The 15,959-nt window shown below is 44.7% G+C and overlaps 1 protein-coding gene across 3 annotated transcripts in view; it reads right to left on the bottom strand.

Moving 5' to 3' along the window:
• LOC111847555 (calsyntenin-2-like) overlaps positions 1-15,959 on the bottom strand; it is a 102,363-nt gene that overhangs the window by 29,937 nt on the left and 56,467 nt on the right. For all 3 annotated transcript variants that reach the window (XM_023818831.2, XM_023818832.2, XM_023818829.2), the window contains 2 exons: positions 1,965-2,160; positions 1,516-1,724 (listed from right to left, as the gene is read on the bottom strand). In XM_023818831.2, the coding sequence (XP_023674599.1) occupies positions 1,516-1,724; positions 1,965-2,160 (405 nt within the window). The remainder of the gene's footprint in view (positions 1-1,515; positions 1,725-1,964; positions 2,161-15,959) is intronic.

Genomic DNA, 15,959 nt, shown 5'->3' with positions numbered 1-15,959 from the left:
TGGTCAAGTTTGATGATTTCGGTCGAGGCACAAGTAGAAAAAAATTCAACAGACCCGTTCCATGCCCAAGTTGATCGAGTTAAGAGATGTTTCCAAGGTTGCACTGTATTTGTGTCCCTTCAAGTTAAGTGTTATTGGATAAGGATGCTTTGTACTGCATTATAAAAGTGTCTATATTGCAGTATAGATGAGATCTTCATAAAGCATTCATAATGCATAATAAACATGGTTATAATGTGTTATGCCGTTTTCTAAATATAGCCATGTTTATAATGTTTTAACAAATGCATTATAATGTGCTATGAATGTGTTCATAGATTCTTATAGACATGGCATTCATGGAAAGTGTTACCATACCATACCATATTGGTTGAAGGTCTATTCTCACAATTATTTACTTTAGTGGGGAAATTTAAATTCTTAATTGCCACAGGTAGGAATCAGGGAATCCCATACTTTTGTTGTTTACTGTTCTCAGCAATTCAATGACATAATCTTCTTACGGTATATTAAATAGGAGTAGCAGTAGGTACTCTGTCAGCCTGAGTACCTGATCACCGTGGTGATTTTATCGCTTCATTACTTCGGTCTTGAAGAGCGTTGTGAGTAAATCATTCTCCATGCTATTGGCTTGACTCTTATACTCACCTCCAAACCTGCCAGTAGCTCTCTGTCCCACTTACTGAACTATGTAATTGCCTTCACATCTTTCCTTGTAAAGCCACTACAGCCAAAAGCCTGTTGTATTTAGCATCGTAATCACCATTCCATGGATAACCACACAGGACAGCCCTTCAGAAGAAGGCGCCCTTGAGAAGCTCATTTGTAAGTCGCTTTGGCTCTGATTGGGAAGACGCCAGCCGCACAGTCAAAGTGTCCCTTGAATGTGAATACGGGGTAGCGAGCCAATTGCCAAATTATAGAAATGACCAAATTGGATGAAAATTGGCCTGGATATTAAATGGATCTCATATTATTTTACAGCTGCTACATGAGGCATGGATGGTCCATCAAGAGTCCATAATGGTTGATGGTTGGCCTGCATTTTGTGTGTGGCAAAGAAGAATGTTTCGGATTGGTAATTATCTTGCCCTGAGCAGCAATCAGAGATGATAAGGCCTCCAATGACAAGTTAACCTGCACGTGATTGATCATTCAGCCAATGTGTACGCAAGAGTGAGGCAACCATTTCCTACAATCTTAGTTGGACAGTGAATATTTATAGCACTAAAAAGCTACTAAGACTATTAAACCCTGTTAGACTCATACTAGTTCTTGTTTTTGACAGTTAAAACTCAGTTTGCAGGTCGACAGATAGATATATGCTTCACACAAATCTTATTTCTGTAGAAATTAAAGTCTTGGATTTTAGATGATGATTTCTTGATTGGTGAAAGACATTTTTGGATGTTTTGATGTTTTGGGAAAATGGCCGGTCTGGAGAGGAACCGACAAGTGGTCTGACAATGGGTACGACCATGTCCACGCCTGGGGGTAGGAGCACATGAAACTCACCGTTGCGGTCGATGGCGAAGGGTGTTCCTGGGGTGACGATGTCATAGTTGCAGATCTGGCTGTACTGCGGTGAGCAGTCACGGTCCGTGGCTTCCACCTGCAAGATGCTGTCGTAGATCTTCCCCTCGGTCACTGCCGCATGGTACCCCGGCTCACTGAACACGGGTGGGAATTCGTTTACGTCGTCCACTTGGATGTGCACTGTGGCCCTGGGGGCAGACAGCGGGAGGTGATGGGGGTGACGTCTCTCACTACGCTGCCGGTGATTTAATCACTCGCACCATCTCTCCTACATCCCTTTCACACACAATGTCAGCATGGAACACTACTGAGGATCATACTATATAATAGCCCAGCAGACAATATTTGCTAGACCGTTTAATTGCAAGGATATTGTGACAAATACACGTTGTGGGTCCCCCCCCGTCCTCTGCAATATGTTCACTCACTTGTGGGACTTTTTCCGGCTGGCTGCTCTGTCCCCAGTACCACAATCATAGGCCTGGATGGAGAAGCTGTACTCTCTCCTCGTCTCACAGTCCACGGGGTCTCGGGCCCGCAGAACCCCCTTGCCGGATGTCCGGTTCAGCACCACCGCCTCAAATGGGATGTCCTGCCCAAGAACCCTGAATGCGCAGATTTCTCCTATAAAGAAACACAGCAGGGGTCTGCAAAAGTCTCTCCTATAACCATAAGTGGGAAGGTCAGGTTCACAATGTACAAGACCAAGATTTTGTTTCAACCAACCAGTTGAGTATAAAGAGTTACATTCAAAGGGTATTCAGCTGGTTGGTCGAAACAAAATATTGGTCTGCATCTGTAAATTCTGAACCTGAAATGTCGACCTCTGCTTATAACACAGGGGGCTGCCCCACGATGGGGAAAAGTCATCTGACAGGTTACTTCATCCACTGATAACCATTTTCTGCCAATATATAACACATACAGTGCCACATACAAGCGACACACCCAGACCTTGAAGCCCCATCTGCAGGCCAAGCTCCTGTCTTGTTTCCCCGTTTGCTAAAGCTGAATTCCCCATTTGCCTTTATCCCACATTCCATTCTCCCATCTTGTGTCACGTGGCTCTGATCCTGAACAGGTCTGACACCAGCTCATAACTCATCATCCAACTGTAGTCTAGCTGCGACGGCAATCCTGATTCACTGCTGCAACATTTGGTTTGGACAAGGATGGTTGATGTGATTGTTACCGTTGTAGAACAGTCAGGCTCAATTTTAAGTGCTTAATAACTTTATAAGTATTCGTGCATCATTCAGATTTGTTTCCTAGAAATAGGTGTCTAGATTTATATCTAAAACATACAGACTAATGCAGAATCGTTTAAGCATGAAATACAACCACAGAATGGCATGGTGGAGTGGAGGGAGGTGGGGGGGGGGGGGGGGGGGGGTGCCAGAGCCAATCTCAAGCAGTGCAGAAGGCACACTGCAGGGGTCCTTGCAGTTCAGCAGTCCATTGAAGGGCACAAACTGTAGGAGACTGAGAAACACCAATTCAGCTAACTGCAGGAGGAAATCGCAGTGCCCAGAGGAAATGAACAGAGATGTGGGCAGAGCAGGAAAATGGCACATGCACAATTGAAAAGCCATTGCTTAAGGTGCGAACCCACGGAGCTGCACACTGAGCCTCTGTGCACCCAGAAAGCACTGTCATTTTATTGATTTAACTATGATGCAGATTACGAAGCACATACTTCCTTGTAATACCTCAGGAAAGCTGTATCTTTGATATTAGTTTTATGCTGGTGGTCAAATAAGTAAAAGGAAAATGGTGGAATTTATGATTAGACAGTAATCACAACTCTCCCATCTCCAAGGGGCTGCTTTTTTTCTTGCCAGAAGCATAGAATTAAATAGAGTATTTAGTCATCTGATTTTGAATAACTGTGTGTGTGTGTGTGTGTGTGTGTGTGCGACGTGTGTGTGTGTGTAAAAGAATGTTTCGCGTAAATGATTTGTAAACTTTGCCTGCAGCTTACAATACATTCAGTTTAATATGATGGGGCATATACCAGTACTTGTACACCGTTTCCTGCCTGTCCACTAGGGGGCGATCGGGGCAGAGCATCCCCCCAATAAGACTGAAGACACCTTGTACATAAACACTTCTCTCAGGAAAACATCAGCAGAGCTAAAGACAACACTGAGCTCCAGACAACCATACTGATCCCACACCAACAGCTTCAACACTGAAACAATGATACTTATATCTTTAAAAGCAACAGAATGGAATGATATTAGATGGGATTGATTGCCAAGAACAGGGTATAAGGGCTGCTTCAGATCAGTAAATCATAATGAAGTTATTATAATATTATAATAGAATCAAATAACTCATACATCCATTCATCCATCCATCCATCCATATTGTAACTGTTTAGCTCAGGACTGTAGGGTGAAATAACTCAGAAAAGCGTAAACTGAATTCGATCACCATGCACTGACATGCCTTAAGCTCCGCAGAGGAGCGATGCAGACCTGCCGGTCTTCTGGAGAGCACAGATAAGCCACACACTCAGCTTCTGTGTGTTTCCCTCCTTCAGGCTGCATTCCCATCTCACCTGCCCCAAACATCTGGGAACACTGGGGAATACAGTGATGCCAGTGCTGACAGCCACACAGATGTTTCCTGCATACTGTTAAATCCATTTGAATCTCTATTATGTACTTCACTGGGTGCAGAAGCTGACAGTCGAAGCCTTTCCTGAAACATCCCTCTTCAACTTTAGGCATCTCTATGCCTTTTATAGTGTAAAGTAGCAGATAGGAGAGAGACAGGTCTAGCTTATTAGAGACATGAGTTTCAACAGTCCCTTCACCCAGAATACCAATGGCATCCATTCAACTGAAAACAAATGTTAATTATTTATCGTCTAAATTTGACTGGACTTCTGTGCAGCCCTGCATAGTTCTGACTGTACTGCCTTCCAGGGAGTGTCCTGCAGTCGGGTTGCTGAGGCTGACGATGGCCATTTTGGTTGCTATAGTGTGCCGTGGGTCACCCAGCACCGGTGTTTTCATCGTGGGTATCCCGAGTCATGCAGGAGTCTCACGCCACATACGCAAGCGGCTGAAATGCCAGCCAGATATAAAGGAGACGTTCATATCTTTTCCCAGCAGCCCTTCCTTTCGATATTTATTAGGATACAGCGTGGGGAGCTGGAAAGCAGCGTGGCTCCAGGAGATCCAGGGGTGCACCTGGTCAACCAACACCAGCGAGTGGTGGAGATTGGAGATGCATTTTGGCTAATGAGTAACTATGACAACAGGCCACATCACCACACAACCAGAATGGGCAATCTAATGTGTGATTCCCAAAGAGGAATGTGCAACAAACATCCTCCATTGCATAGTTTAGGAGGTAAGACTGAGATGGTACCTTTTCCCACCCATTAGAAATCAGTGTCCTCCCCCACAACCACGTTGAATTAGGCTACATAGCAACCAGACATTTTAATGAACCAAAGGGCAAAGTTAATTATCACCTCCAATGCTTTCTCAGCTTCCCAACAACCAACCCTACAGTAAACTCATTAGTTTTCCATGTGACCTCGTCATCCCCACAAGTTGTGCCATCTCTAACCAGTTCAACCACTGTTAGCCGTGGAAACTTCAAGACCACATGAATGAAAATGTAGCTCTATTGCTGAGCCACAAATTCCAGACCTTATAGAGACTCGAAAAGGGAATCTTTGGATAAACATGACCATCAATAACCACTATTAATAACACGAGAGAGCAGGTTAAACAGGCAACATCCCCCAGCTCACACAATAGTAAGTAATGACAAACTATTTCCCATAACTGTAAGACTGTCCATCTTCACAGGGCACTCTGTGAACTACAGGCTATTTATAGATTTGTAAACTGATGAAAATCAATGAAAAAAAAATGAAACTGATTCAAAAGTTACATTTAAAAAATGAACCTTAAAATATAAACATATTTTAAGCATTTATCAGTTTAGTTTTTGCTTTCAAAAAAGCTGAGTATAATTGCATTCTAGTTTTTAATTATTTTTAAATTAAGTTTCATTCATCATCCAATCATGCATTCATTTTTAGTACCACTGATCCAGAATAAGGTTGAGTTGCTGTGTGAACTTGATTCAAAGTGTATCTGAAATGCACTGTTGGCTTTCTTGCTGTTTATATGTCATACTTAACTCTGTCCTCCCAAATCAGCGTCAGGTACATGCAGCCCTTGAAATGTAATTTTTTTTTCATCCATCCACCTATCCCTCAACCACTGTTCTTGGTCAGGGCTGGGGGGGTCTGGAGCGTATCCGAAGCAGCACAGGGCGCAAGGCTGGGGGGCAACCCTGATGGGCTATTAACCCATTGCATATAATATACAACTGGCCGAGAAGCCTTTGAGGAGATTAATATACAATGTACTGTATTTAATTGGTTATTTATGGTATTGGTTAGGGCTGAGTAGGGGTTAAGGTCATCATTGTTGGAATTAGGGTTTTTCCCATAGGACAGTCCACACAAAAATATGAGTGTGTATGTGTGTGTCTTGCCACATGCCTCTCACCGGATAAGTGAAAAATTATCAACATACATCATTTAAACAACATATTTCCCATCATAGATATGTATAATGTAAAACACACTAAATTAAAATATATTAAAATCTGCACTTATGGACAAATCTGATTCAATCAAAGGAAACTAAGCAGAAGCAGATGGGGCGGCGGTAAGTGACCCTGCCAGGCAGACGGGGGCGATGCTTATTACTCTTCCGTTTAATTCTGTCGCACGCAGAGATGGAACACCTGCCCAAAAGCATCAGATTACACACGGAATGCATCATCCTGGACCATAGTAACACCCAGCTTCTTGCTAAATCGCTGCAGAAAATCAGATTCTGGAGACCAATCTGACAAAAGGTAGCATTTCTCAAAGCAATTCTGCTTGTGTGCGGCTTTCCGATAGGCCGATAAGGAGCGCATATTAAATACTCCGCTCTGTGTGCCTCCATTCTCCCCAATGCCTCTTTAAACAGCCCACACCATTAAGAGACCGATTACCAGCTACGTGTGAATGTGTGTGAGCTTCTACATGCCTCTGGGACTCATGATTCAGCCCCTCAAACTGCCACTTTCCAGATTCAGGAAGCCTTGGAACCCAAGCTTATAAAGGGGGCCGATGCAGTGCAAACTGGCTCATTACCAGTGCTCTCCCCCCCGACAGCCAGGTGCTACTCAGCTCCCAAAGCTTGTGGTGAACTTTGCCCTTTTACTTCCTGGCTCACAGATTGGACAGGAAGCAGAGACCAATCAGGTGCTGGCATATCAAACCCTCATGCCCAGCGCCCCCCCATGAAACATCAGTTCCTGCTTGAGTCATGGCCAGGGACTCAGCTGCTGTTTATTTTGGGTTTTTCCGCAGATAAGTGTCAGTTGAATGAGAGATGCATGGAAACAAGGGAACAACAAGTAACAACATCATACGTATTTATAAAACACACCAATACATGCACTGCACGTAGAAACGCTGCTCACACTGACGTCCACAAAACATCACAGTCCTTGATAACCCCGCTGCATCGCCTCAGCGACCAACAGCCCCGTTACCCAGCATGCACTCCAGGATTCCCTTCTCCACCCCACGACTGTATCACCACTGCGCCTGAATGGCCCAATTTCCCATCGCGATGTCTGAAGTCGATGTGGCTATTTGAGCCCTAGTGCCGGCTGGCGCATTGGCTGCTCTGTGGGGCAGCTGCACACACGTGCTACACGCCTGCGGCTAATAGCCACTGGTGCCAATGTGTCATAGAGAGCCAGTTCTGCCTGCAGCCATTAGCAGTGGGAGTGTGTTATGCTACCAGTACAAGTGCTTCTCCAATTACGGAAACCTCCCACTGCATTCACAATGATCTCTTCCATTCGAAATGTCACTACAAGGCCTTCAGTTTACAATTTATGTTCCTCTGGATTTATGATCTTCTAATCCTGATCTATGAATTTATGCTCTCTGAATGCGGATGCCTGCTTATTAGGCAGCCCAGGCCTGCTGCAGCCTATGATGTGTTAATGTTAGGTCACATATTTCACTACAATGTACTGTATTATCAATACATGACATGAGTCTCCCCCCCCCCCCGTCCCTCGTCCCCCCAAAGCCGGCAACTGAAATGCGAGTGGTAGAACGAAATGTGATGGTTCATGCCAGTATGAAATAGTATGAAATGTTGAGCATTTACCCCACCCACCAATCCATCTACACATTTACTGAGAACAAGTCACCCATTTGTTTCCCAATAGTTTCCCGTGATGAGAATCTGCAGAGAACACAGAATCAAACCTAGGCAGACAAATCGCGACCGTGCCGGGTCGGAGCTCCCACAGGTGATGCGGCGCCCTGATTAATCTGTCCACATGCATCGCTGCCTGCGCCAGGCCATGTGACATGCGAGTAACGCGGAGGTCGCACTTACGGGAGGGTCACCGCGCATCGGCGTGCGCTCTCCACGACGTGCCGACGACGCCCGTCCTCTCCCACTGATTCGCTCTGCCGGCCATTAAAACAGGTCATCGAACGCCTGACCAAAGCAGAATTACTTTTCGGATCATGGCAGCACTTGGAAAGTTCGGCCTCCTTTGGAGCCGACCTTCAAATATCTGGGCAAAAGTCCCCCACCTGCAGAGGGACCGAGCCTCGGGTCCCCTCTAGTGGCTCACCTTCCCCGCCCGGTGGTGCTGGGGACGTGACACTTGTTTATTCGTAAACAGACGCAGCGTCCCTCTCCGATCAGCCTGAGTGCTAACATCTCTCGTCACACCTGCAGGTCTGTAATGAGCCGCGCACACACACACACACACACACACACACACACTTCTGTCACACCTGTACGGCTGCTCATTCTCCCATCTGCAGTGAGCGAGGAATATACTGCAGAGAAATTATGATTCTGGTCTTAATTAATTGGCTTAAAACAGTAGGAAGCAAAACATCCGGGGCTCTGAAGGGAAATCAGCTCATATGGAAACACTCATGGAGGATTTCCTGTAAGTCTCATATAGATTCTCGGAGTGACGGTGTCCAGACGCGATGTCAGGGCTGGTGGCCGGCCTCGGCTCCATGATATTACCGGTAATAGCAGACAATTTCACTGACAGCAGCAATGCCAAGGGCAACGGAAAGACAGATTAGCATGACCTTTCAGGAAAAATCTCTTTTTTTTCTTATCTGGTGCAAATACATTTTTTTCTCCCTTCAATTCAGCCCGGAACGGCGGGGCCATTCCACCGAATGGGTGCCATTTCCGTCCCCAGGAAATTTCATGTATAAATGTGCACAAAAAATAACTGTAAAATACATTTTATTATTAAGCATAGTGTCTTGTACATTGACCTAATTGCAAAATTAAGATATATAATTAAAAACATTAATAAAAACTACCTAGAACACTGAAAAAGTAGCATTTGTTACCTGTCCCCACTCTCTAACTATACACTTTACCTTGAAATATAATTATTAAAATCCTTCAGAGATTAAATTTTTTTTGCATTGTTGTGTGACTCCAAATCCCATCTATACTTTGAAAATATTTTTTTCATAAGAAAACCATAATATTTAAGTTAAAATACACATTTTAGTTGTGTCCCTAGATTTTCACTCAGTCCTGTTACCCTACCACATTACCCCATCTGAAAAATTTGGAACATTCCACAAGTCACATGTTCAACAGGAAGTTGCATCAGTTGGATCTTCTGCAGGCCATGGGAAGACCAAAAGTAAGTTCCCTCCTTTTTTTCCCTCTGTATTTGATCAAATTTTAACTATGACTGAGGAGGTCAATCTCAATGTTCTGTCCTGATACCTAAATTAATTCTTGGATATTATCTGTTTATTTTTAAAATACAAATTTTTGGTAGATCACTAGAATGTGCTCAGTGTTCTCGTGCTATTAGCATAGCCACCATGTAGTTATATGTCATGTTTTTGCTAATTTTATACTAAAAACTCAGTCCTGTTACTTTCAGTCCTGTTACTCATATAAAGAGTAACAGGACTGAGTGCCAATAACAGGAGTGAGTAGAGCCCTCTAGTTTATTGATTTATTAGTGTGAATATTAGTCAGTGTAATACTATTCAACTTTTAAGTTTTACAGTTGAACTTACTGAATTTGTTGAGATTTAAGATCAGTTTCACAATGTGGATACCATACTTACAGGGTGCCAAACCACCCCTAAGTGCTGCAGAAAAGCAGCGACGCTATCGTGCTCGACGTGATGCCGACCCAGAGAGGAGAGAAAGATATTTAGAGAAGGAACGACAAAAATACAGGGAGGACCTAGAATCAGGCAGGAAGAAAAGGATCAATAAACTTAGTGAGAGAGAAAAGCGCAGACGACGCAAAAAGTGGAGGGAAACATTCCATAGAATCAAGGACAGGAAAGAAGCTCTACAACACCTCATCACCCCTGCACACAGTCCCCAGCTATCAGCAGCACAAGCTGTAGATCCACAACCAAGCACTTCCAGGTGTAGTTTATGAAATGGGTCAAGTGTCAAAGAAAATGTGCAAGGGAGGCAATAGGGCATGTGTGTGTGTTTGTTGCAATGTAATAAAGTGTGTGTGGATAGGGCTGCAAACCTTGGAGGCAGAAACCTCGAGCAGAACCAGACTCAAAAAAGACTTGATTGCATTATAGTATAAACTTCTGCTTATCAAGTCACAGAGATAATGCAACAGTGCATTTTAACAACTGCAATGTGTTATTTAATGTGATGCACAATGTGTGTTTTAGGCAACATAATCAAGGGCAGAGAAGAAGACGAAAAAAACTAAAGAATCTTCAGAAGCAAATTCAAGAATTACAGGTTCTGTTGAAGAAACAAACCCAAAAAACAGAAAAGTACAAGAAACAAGTCCAGCGCATGAAAAAGAATAATGCTTCTCCACGCACAAAAGTAAAAAGGCAGATGAGACAGCTTCCACGTGCGGCCATTCAGAAGACACTTTTGTTTCATGAGTCTATGTTACAAGACATCCGAAACAAATACAAAGCAGCACAGGGGGAGAGGGAAAGGCAAATAATTTCAAAAATAATAACAGGAAAAGTTCTGAAAAAGTACAGGCTGCAACGCTTGGCTCAAAATTCATTGGGCTTTTCAAAGAAAAGATGGAAAAGTGAGAAAAATGGGAAAGTTAACTACACCTACCAGCGGAAGCAGAACAACAGGGTTGGAGATAGTTTGTTAAGCAGAGTGAGAGCTTTCTACTCAAGGGATGATGTGAGTCGCATCACAACTGGGAAGAGGCAGACCATCACTTGGAAGAAAAACAAAAAGCAAAAACGGTTCCTTTTGGATACCATGAAAAATTTGCACATGAAGTTTTTGGCTGAAGAAGAAAGCTGCATCTCTTACTCACTCTTCTGTTTGCTTCGACCTTTTTGGGTTGTTCATCCAACTCTGAGTGACCGGGACACATGCATGTGCAAGATGCATGAGAATCTGGGTTTTATTGTGCAGAAGCTACACCACTTGAAAGTGATCAGCACAGTCAATCTGCATGACCTTGTGAAAGTCATCACATGCGACACAGAAAACATTAAGTGCATGTACGGCAAATGTTCTGAATGCAAGGACCTCTCTTGCCCAGTCTCTAGCCAGTACAATGCAGAGAGTCAAGTGACTTATCTCCAGTGGGCAAGAGTGGATAAGGAACACAAGAATGACCCCAATGGCAAAACATCTAAAATCATAATCAAAAAAGAGTTCCAGACCACACAAGAACAACTGCTGGAACTGCTGAACCTGCAACTGCATAGGTTTAAGAGACACACTTACAACATCAATAATCAGTTTAGCCACTACAAGGCACTGAGACATGGCTTGAAAGCACATGAATGTCTAATTCATGTTGACTTTTCCGAAAATTACCTCTGCAAGTACAGCACAGAAATACAGGCAGTTCACTTCGGAGCATCACACCAACAGGCAACACTGCACACGGGTGTGTTTTATGTGCATACATCCTCCCGCCCGATGTCCTTCTGCACAGTGTCCCCCTCAAGACAAAAGGGCCCACCAGCAATTTGGCAGCACTTGTCACCAGTGCTTAATTACGTGCAGATTGCACATCCAGAGGTCTCCACCATCCATTTTTACAGTGATGGCCCATGCACTCAGTATAGACAGCGAGGGAATTTTTTCATGTTTTGTACTGAGCTGTTCAGAAGAGGATTCACTGCTGGGACGTGGAACTTCTTTGAGGCGAGCCATGGGAAGGGTGCCCCAGATGGTGTGGGAGGAGCCCTGAAGAGGAGGGCTGACAGTCTGGTCAGCAAAGGGACAGACATTCCTAATGCTGCAGAGCTGTATGCTGTGTTGCAAAAGGCAGAAACAACAATCAAGTTGTTTTTTGTCAGTGAGGAAGCAGTTGAGAAGGCAGTTTTGGAGATGCCCAATGATGTGCCACCAATTCCATCCACCATGAGGATGCATCAGGCAGTGACCATAGCCCAAGGAGAACTGACATACAGAGACGTCAGCTGCTTGTGCACAACAAAACAAAACCTGACCTGTGACTGCTTGAATGCAACGCATTTCACGTTCAGTCATCAACAGACGGCTCCCACAGCCATGGAAGTTCAGTGGCAAAGTCCTGAAGTTGTTGGTAAATGGTGTATGGTGAAGTACGAGGGTGATCTATACCCTGGCATCATCACAGATACAAGTGAAACACATGTTGAGGTCCGTTGCATGCACAAAATTGGGGTCAACAGGTTTTTCTGGCCAGCACGTGAAGACGTGCTTTGGTACCTTTTTGAGGATGTTTTGTGTATCATCCCACCCCCGAGGCCAGTCACAGGTCGCTATATGGAAATCGAAAAAGAGCTCTGGGCCACACTAGAGAAGATCTCTTAGAAAAGGCCAGACAAGTTTGTTTTCACACACACACACACACACACACATGCACGCACACGAGCACACATGTCTTTGTTACCGAGTGTTCATTCCTGTTACCGAGTGTTCATTCCTGTTACCGAGTGTTCACTCCTGTTACTTGATTATTTTTCTTTAAAAAAATAAAGATAAACCACTTTTTTTCCAATTATGTTTGGTCCATCATTTATCCATTTGTTTAATAAATTACATGATAAAATTTTTTTATCAATTTCAGGTTTGAGTTTTCTTGAAAAGATAAAAATGGCTTTGCATCTTTTAGAAAAATACAACGTGCATGCATATATAGTGATTTTTAAGTCATAAATATCAATTATTTGAACATGTAGTCAACCATTTCTTTAAAATAAACACTTTCTTGAGAGAACCTCAAAGGAATTAGTTGACATGCTTTTAAACATGCTTTTTAAATGTCACATGAGTTTTGGTAACAGGACTGAGAAAAATGTAACCATCTTCGGCTTAGAAACCTTGTAAAAGATTAAATAAAGCTGCCTGAGATTGACCAATACATATTTTGAATAGTTAAATATATGTATTATTAGATTCAGAGTTGAAAAAAGATAAAAAAATAAGTTTAATTTGGAAGAGTTACAACAAGCAAATGGCACCCATTCGGTGGAATGGCCCGGCGGCAGATGCGACAGGCCCCCAGCCCAGCGTGGGTGGTCCTGCGAGCAGAGATCTGTCCCTCAAGGCCTTTCGCTATGAGCCACCTCCGCTAACCGAACCAATTACAGACATTGTTGGTGAGCCAGCGTTCCGCGGGCAGGACAAGCGCCTGCAAAGGCCTATTGTCATGGCACAATAACACAGAGAAAGGGGTGAAGAGATGAGAGGGGGGTGGCTGAGTCTCCCGGTAACAAAAAGAGGCATTTTTAATATTACAAGTGACAGGACAAGGTAAATATTTAGCTGCAGTCGATCACTTTTTCAGTCTTGTGACAAAAATGTGACAAAAACCTGTTATTCTGATGTTGCGGGGACCATTTTTTTGGTCTCCAATAGGGGAAATTCAATTTTATAAAATTCTGTGACTGCAATCAAAAAAAGTAATAATGTTGGGGTTAAGGTCATCATGTTGGGATTAGGGATTCATGGAAATGAATGGAAGGTCCTCATTCAGATAAATGTGCCAATGTGTGTGTGAACGTGTGTGTGTGTGTGTGTGTGCATGTGAGTGTCAGGCCATATCAGGTATTAGTTAGTAAACACCGTACTTATCAATAATATGTTGATGTTTTATTGTGTTTTTTTTTTTTTTACTTCTTGTCTGCCAAATAAATTAAAATAAATGTAAATTATGCCTGAGGAGGTGTTTGCGGTGGGGGAGGAACGACCTGTCGGCTGAGCTGTTTCCACACCCCCCGTCTCCCACAGTCGCCCCACCTGGCCTGGGTGCCCCCGCTGCACCCCCCCCCCCCCCCCCCCAATACTAAGCTCCCCTCTGTTTGCCTCCTCGTCCGAAAGGAGAGACTCAGGCCTTGCTGGACAGATATTGATAACCGCAAGGCGGTGAAGCTCCGCCCCAAGGTGGGGGGGGGGGGGGGGGGGGTCAGGAAGGCACACCTTCCTCTTGTTTTGGGATTTCTCCCCTGGGATGGAGCTTGTTAAACAGCTAGAGCATCTTCTGGGAGAGCAAAGACAGAGGGATTACTCTCCATCTGCTTCTGGGGAGAACAGCCACAGCCAACGCAATTATGGAGCGCCTCACTCCAAGACCAGCTGGGGCCTCGATCAGCTGCTTTCTCGTCAGGCCTTGAACATCTCACAGTAATATGATACATGGATAGGGACCCCATACCCCACCGGTAGGCTGCGTGTGTGGGAATAACATATCCCTACCCGTTTTATGCACTGTGGTGTGTGGCTCTGCGGGTTAGGACCCTGTTATTGGTAGGTCACCGGTTCAAGTCCCATAAAGAGCAAGGCCCTTGACCCAAATTCTTCCAGGACCTGCCTCACCCTGCTCTCTGATCCTGTTGATTCGGACAAAAGCATCTGGTAAGTAAAAGTAAACTAAATACATAAGAACTTTAGAGTCAATGGCTGTGGCTCCGGCACCAGCTGTCTGCTACACTTAAGCCAGCGCTGTGGACGGCAGCCAGTCACGCCTTTCGGTACCATGGAGAGCAGCCCAGAGCCGCAAACAGCTTAGCTTTGCTCTGTCCCCTAATCAACCGGAGAGGCTTGGTCTCCGTCCACGGAACGCGTTCACACCGACAGACTGGTGCTTCGAGGGGCCAGCGCTCCGCTACAGGCCCCTGTCTTCTTTTAGTCCCGGGTTATTGTGCTTAAATGTGTTTATTCAGGCTCAGCAGAGCAAGACAGCAGCCCAGGGTGGAAGCCGGAGGACCGGAACGGAAAGGATGTTTGCTGTCTCTACCCTCATGTCTCCGAGGTAAAAATTCATGCCTTGTGAATCTATGATGTTTTACACCTTTATGTATTCATCGGAAGCCAAACTGAGCACAAGTCAACAAGAAAAACACTTCTGCACTAATGAAAGCCAATTTATCCTTATCCATATATATATATAGATCTCCTTTCTAAATCCTGCTCAGTTCAACGGTTAAAAGAGTTTTTTATTCTGGGTAATTAGCATCTACACTAACACCTGGTGAGCAGCCTCAATCCATGGAAATCCAGCCTCGGCCATGAGTAGCTATCAGCAAACATCGGCTGCAAAAAATTTTGTTTGTAGCGATTTTGTTTTGCCAGTAGCTTCTCAAATGCATTCGTGCAAATTATACTCAGAATCTGCGGCCCTGTGCTATCGAGGGTGAGACAGACTCACGTGTACAGCACGCCTCCCCCCCACGGGGTAATGGGGCGAGGGAGGGGGGCAGAACTGTAGGAAGGGACTGGGCACATAAATACTGTCAGCACCATCAGAAGCAGAATCATCCCTCATTCAACGGGCTGACAGGCGCCGCGATCCAAATTGACGCAAAGGGAGAACAAAAAGAGACAGATATCCTTTCATGGCAGCGTGTGTAAGTGCAGCTTCTAAGAGGCCGACTCACTGGGGCGCGGGCAGAACGCGGCACGTGCGTCTGCGTCTCGCGGTTAATCATGGTCCTGCTGGAGGTCTCACCGCAGCCTCGCCACTCCATTCCTTTCATGTGCGGCTCTTGGGCGGCTCTGGAGAAGCGGGACAATGAGCGCCATCCGTCTTAGAGACCCCCTCCGCGGCTTCCTGTATCGGGCACCGATGCGCTTTAAAAAAGGCAAAAAAAATAAACTCAGGCAACCTTTGCTGATTCCAGATCAGCTGGGGGAGAAGTTGTTGCACTTTTTTTTTCCGTCTTATCAGTGACTCAGGTATCATGTACTTGAGATGTCAAACCTGCCCCCGTTCTGATTAATCCCTAGAGACGCACTGTCCAGAGCCGGCCTCCTGGCCCTTTTGTAAGGTGTGCAGATACGACAGGAGTCCTCTGGAGGAACGTTGGAGCGGAGAGGAAGCAGATGGTGGCAATAAGCACCTGA

Source organism: Paramormyrops kingsleyae, chromosome 21, assembly GCF_048594095.1.
Source record: "Paramormyrops kingsleyae isolate MSU_618 chromosome 21, PKINGS_0.4, whole genome shotgun sequence".
Lineage (NCBI taxonomy): Eukaryota > Metazoa > Chordata > Actinopteri > Osteoglossiformes > Mormyridae > Paramormyrops > Paramormyrops kingsleyae.
The sequence above is the reverse complement of the archived record's forward strand: the minus strand, read 5'-3'. Positions and strand labels throughout refer to the sequence as shown.